General features: G+C 41.1%; 1 protein-coding gene across 1 annotated transcript in view; it reads left to right on the forward strand.

The window, feature by feature from the left end:
* LOC138010039 (lysine-specific demethylase 5D-like) overlaps positions 1-134 on the forward strand; it is a 17,864-nt gene extending 17,730 nt beyond the window's left edge. Inside the window, exon 12 of the mRNA XM_068857005.1 lies at positions 22-134. Coding sequence (XP_068713106.1) covers positions 22-134 — 113 coding nt within the window. The remainder of the gene's footprint in view (positions 1-21) is intronic.
* The last annotated feature ends 2,250 nt before the right edge of the window (positions 135-2,384 follow it).

The following is a 2,384-nucleotide window of genomic DNA, read 5'->3' on the forward strand; positions in this document are numbered from 1 at the left end:
ATTACTCCTTCTGCTTCATAGACGTAAGAAGCCGACGTCGAAAGGAAGAACACGAGAAAACAGCTGAGAGGTCCTGTTGGGTAAGGGATATTTTTCCAAAGAGAAAAGAACAAGGAGACTCGGGAACTTGCTAGGAGCGACCCGAGAATTTTATTTCTGGCGATTTGTCGCCAAGTCAGGGATAATTGCGAAGCCCCCCAGCAAGTTTCTCGTTTAAAAAAAAACAATACTTTTCGGACGCCATCGTAGGCACTATTAACTTGAATATCCGTTTTTCATAAAAAACAACTGACAACTCGGTCTTTAATATGCTTATGTTTAGTGCTGCACCCGGTTTACACAGTTATAAACGTGACACAAGCATAATGATAAGAATCTTGGAAACGATTCCTTTGTCTTATGCTTATGCTTATTCCCCTCAATTATTATTTAGTTTAGTTTTTTTTTGTTTAGATACTTGTTTATCAACAAGTCCTGCTTACCATAATACCAGTTTGGCCTGCTTATTTTCTGTAAATTAGTGCTCTTCTCTCGCTCTCCCCGTGCTCTTTCTTGTTCTTTTTTGCCGTTTTTTACCGTCATAATTATTCAGCCTGCGTTCTGCTTTTGCTGTTTCTTCCTCGATTCTTCCGCTGCTCGTCTCTATAATTTCGGCTCTTAATATCGGGCTCTTTCCCTACTTCCTCTCTGGTTGTTTGTCATTGATAATTCACACAGTTTTATTGTGCTCTGCAGCCGCACTTCTTTCCCTTTGAACATGGCTTATTCGGTCGCCTGCTCAACGGTTTCTTTCTCTTTCTTTCTTCGTTGTTACCACATATTCAAAAAAGAACTTAGCTCAAGTTGTCCTTTTGTTGTCTTCAAAATTTTTGCTCTTTTAATTACAATGCTGTGCAACTGCAGTAACACCAGCCATGAAACTTCCCGGCCGAAAACACGGGTTCATAGCCGCATGTAACTTCCCGCCAAAAAAAAAAACCGGTTTCATCAGTGCCACATTTCGGGTGTATGGCTTCTATGAAAAAATTGAAGCGAACGGAAGGTACGGGGGACGTCTGTAACCCCACAATGACGATCAGCTAATTCATCATAACCAAAAAAAAAAAAAAACCACCAAAATTTTCTCGCCTCCATGGGATACCATATTTGCATGTGTGGTCCCTGCGCGCCTTCGGGTCGAGGAGCTCCGCGAGGGACCAGGCATCGGTGACACTTAAAGCTGATGACACAAAGATAGTGCTATATTTAAAAGAGGGAACTGTTTTGAAGCTCGGCAAACATCAAAGGAGCAAACAAAGATGCCAAGATTTAGGCTGGAAAGTCCACGACCGTGCACATCTTTTGTTTTGCGCTCACACACTATGCATGAATTATGTAATGCACACGTTTCTCTTGGTTAGTTCCTCAGTACGATGTAAACAAACTATTGTCTTTTGTGCCACAGTCAAGGCCAAAAAAAGAAAACAAAAACATACAACAAAGAAATTTGTCGGGTTTCACAACCATTCCCCTCTATTAACTATGGTTGAATGAATGAATGAATATATTATATGAAATGATCCGGAAATTAAGCAGCTGCGAAGAAAGCCTAAAAATATCCAGGCTTGAACGGGGAACATGAGTGATAGTAATAGAGCAGTGAGTGCAGCACATAAACACACAGTCAAGCAACTTTTTCTCTATTGTTCTGTGCACCAACACGGATGCTGTGACGTCGGTGAAAACAATCTATACGAACGTTGCTATGGAAACACAGCGCTATAGGAATTTTGTCAGTAAGTAATAAGGAAAAAATCGTATAAACTTGCCCATGCATTTCGTGATTTATGGTCACTCCTACTCGTGATGTTCCGAAAGTTCTCAAACTTTTTAAGAGCACTCGTGCCCATAAACTTCGTTCAACAACGTTCAACTTGTTGAATGTCGTATTTCAGCATTCAATATGACATGATATGCAGTTCAACATTTGCTGAACATGAAATGAAACACTCATTGATAAACCATCCATTTTTTACTGTGTGTCACCGGAGTAAGACTTATTTCGATCCCCAAACTCAATGTGCGCGGGTACAACAAAAAGCACTTAGTTGCACTTCAAATCCCTCTTCGTTTGGTCCAACTACCGGGTCCTAGTTTTTCCTTCCTAAAGGCTTTTTCATTTAAAATCCCTTTTTATTGGATCCTAAAGTGATCGTGAATACTAATTACACTTGTTTCCAAATAGCCTAGACACGCTGAAGACCTTGGAGTCACCCCAACGGACGCTTCGTTCCTGATCGGTTACATGTCGGTGGCGTCGACATTGAGCCGACTTTTCTTCGGCAAAATGGCGGATCTCTCTTGTGTGAACCGTATACGGCTGTATCAGTTCAGCCATCTTCGCA

The sequence above is a fragment of the Montipora foliosa genome, chromosome 7 (genome assembly GCF_036669935.1).
Source record: "Montipora foliosa isolate CH-2021 chromosome 7, ASM3666993v2, whole genome shotgun sequence".
Lineage (NCBI taxonomy): Eukaryota > Metazoa > Cnidaria > Anthozoa > Scleractinia > Acroporidae > Montipora > Montipora foliosa.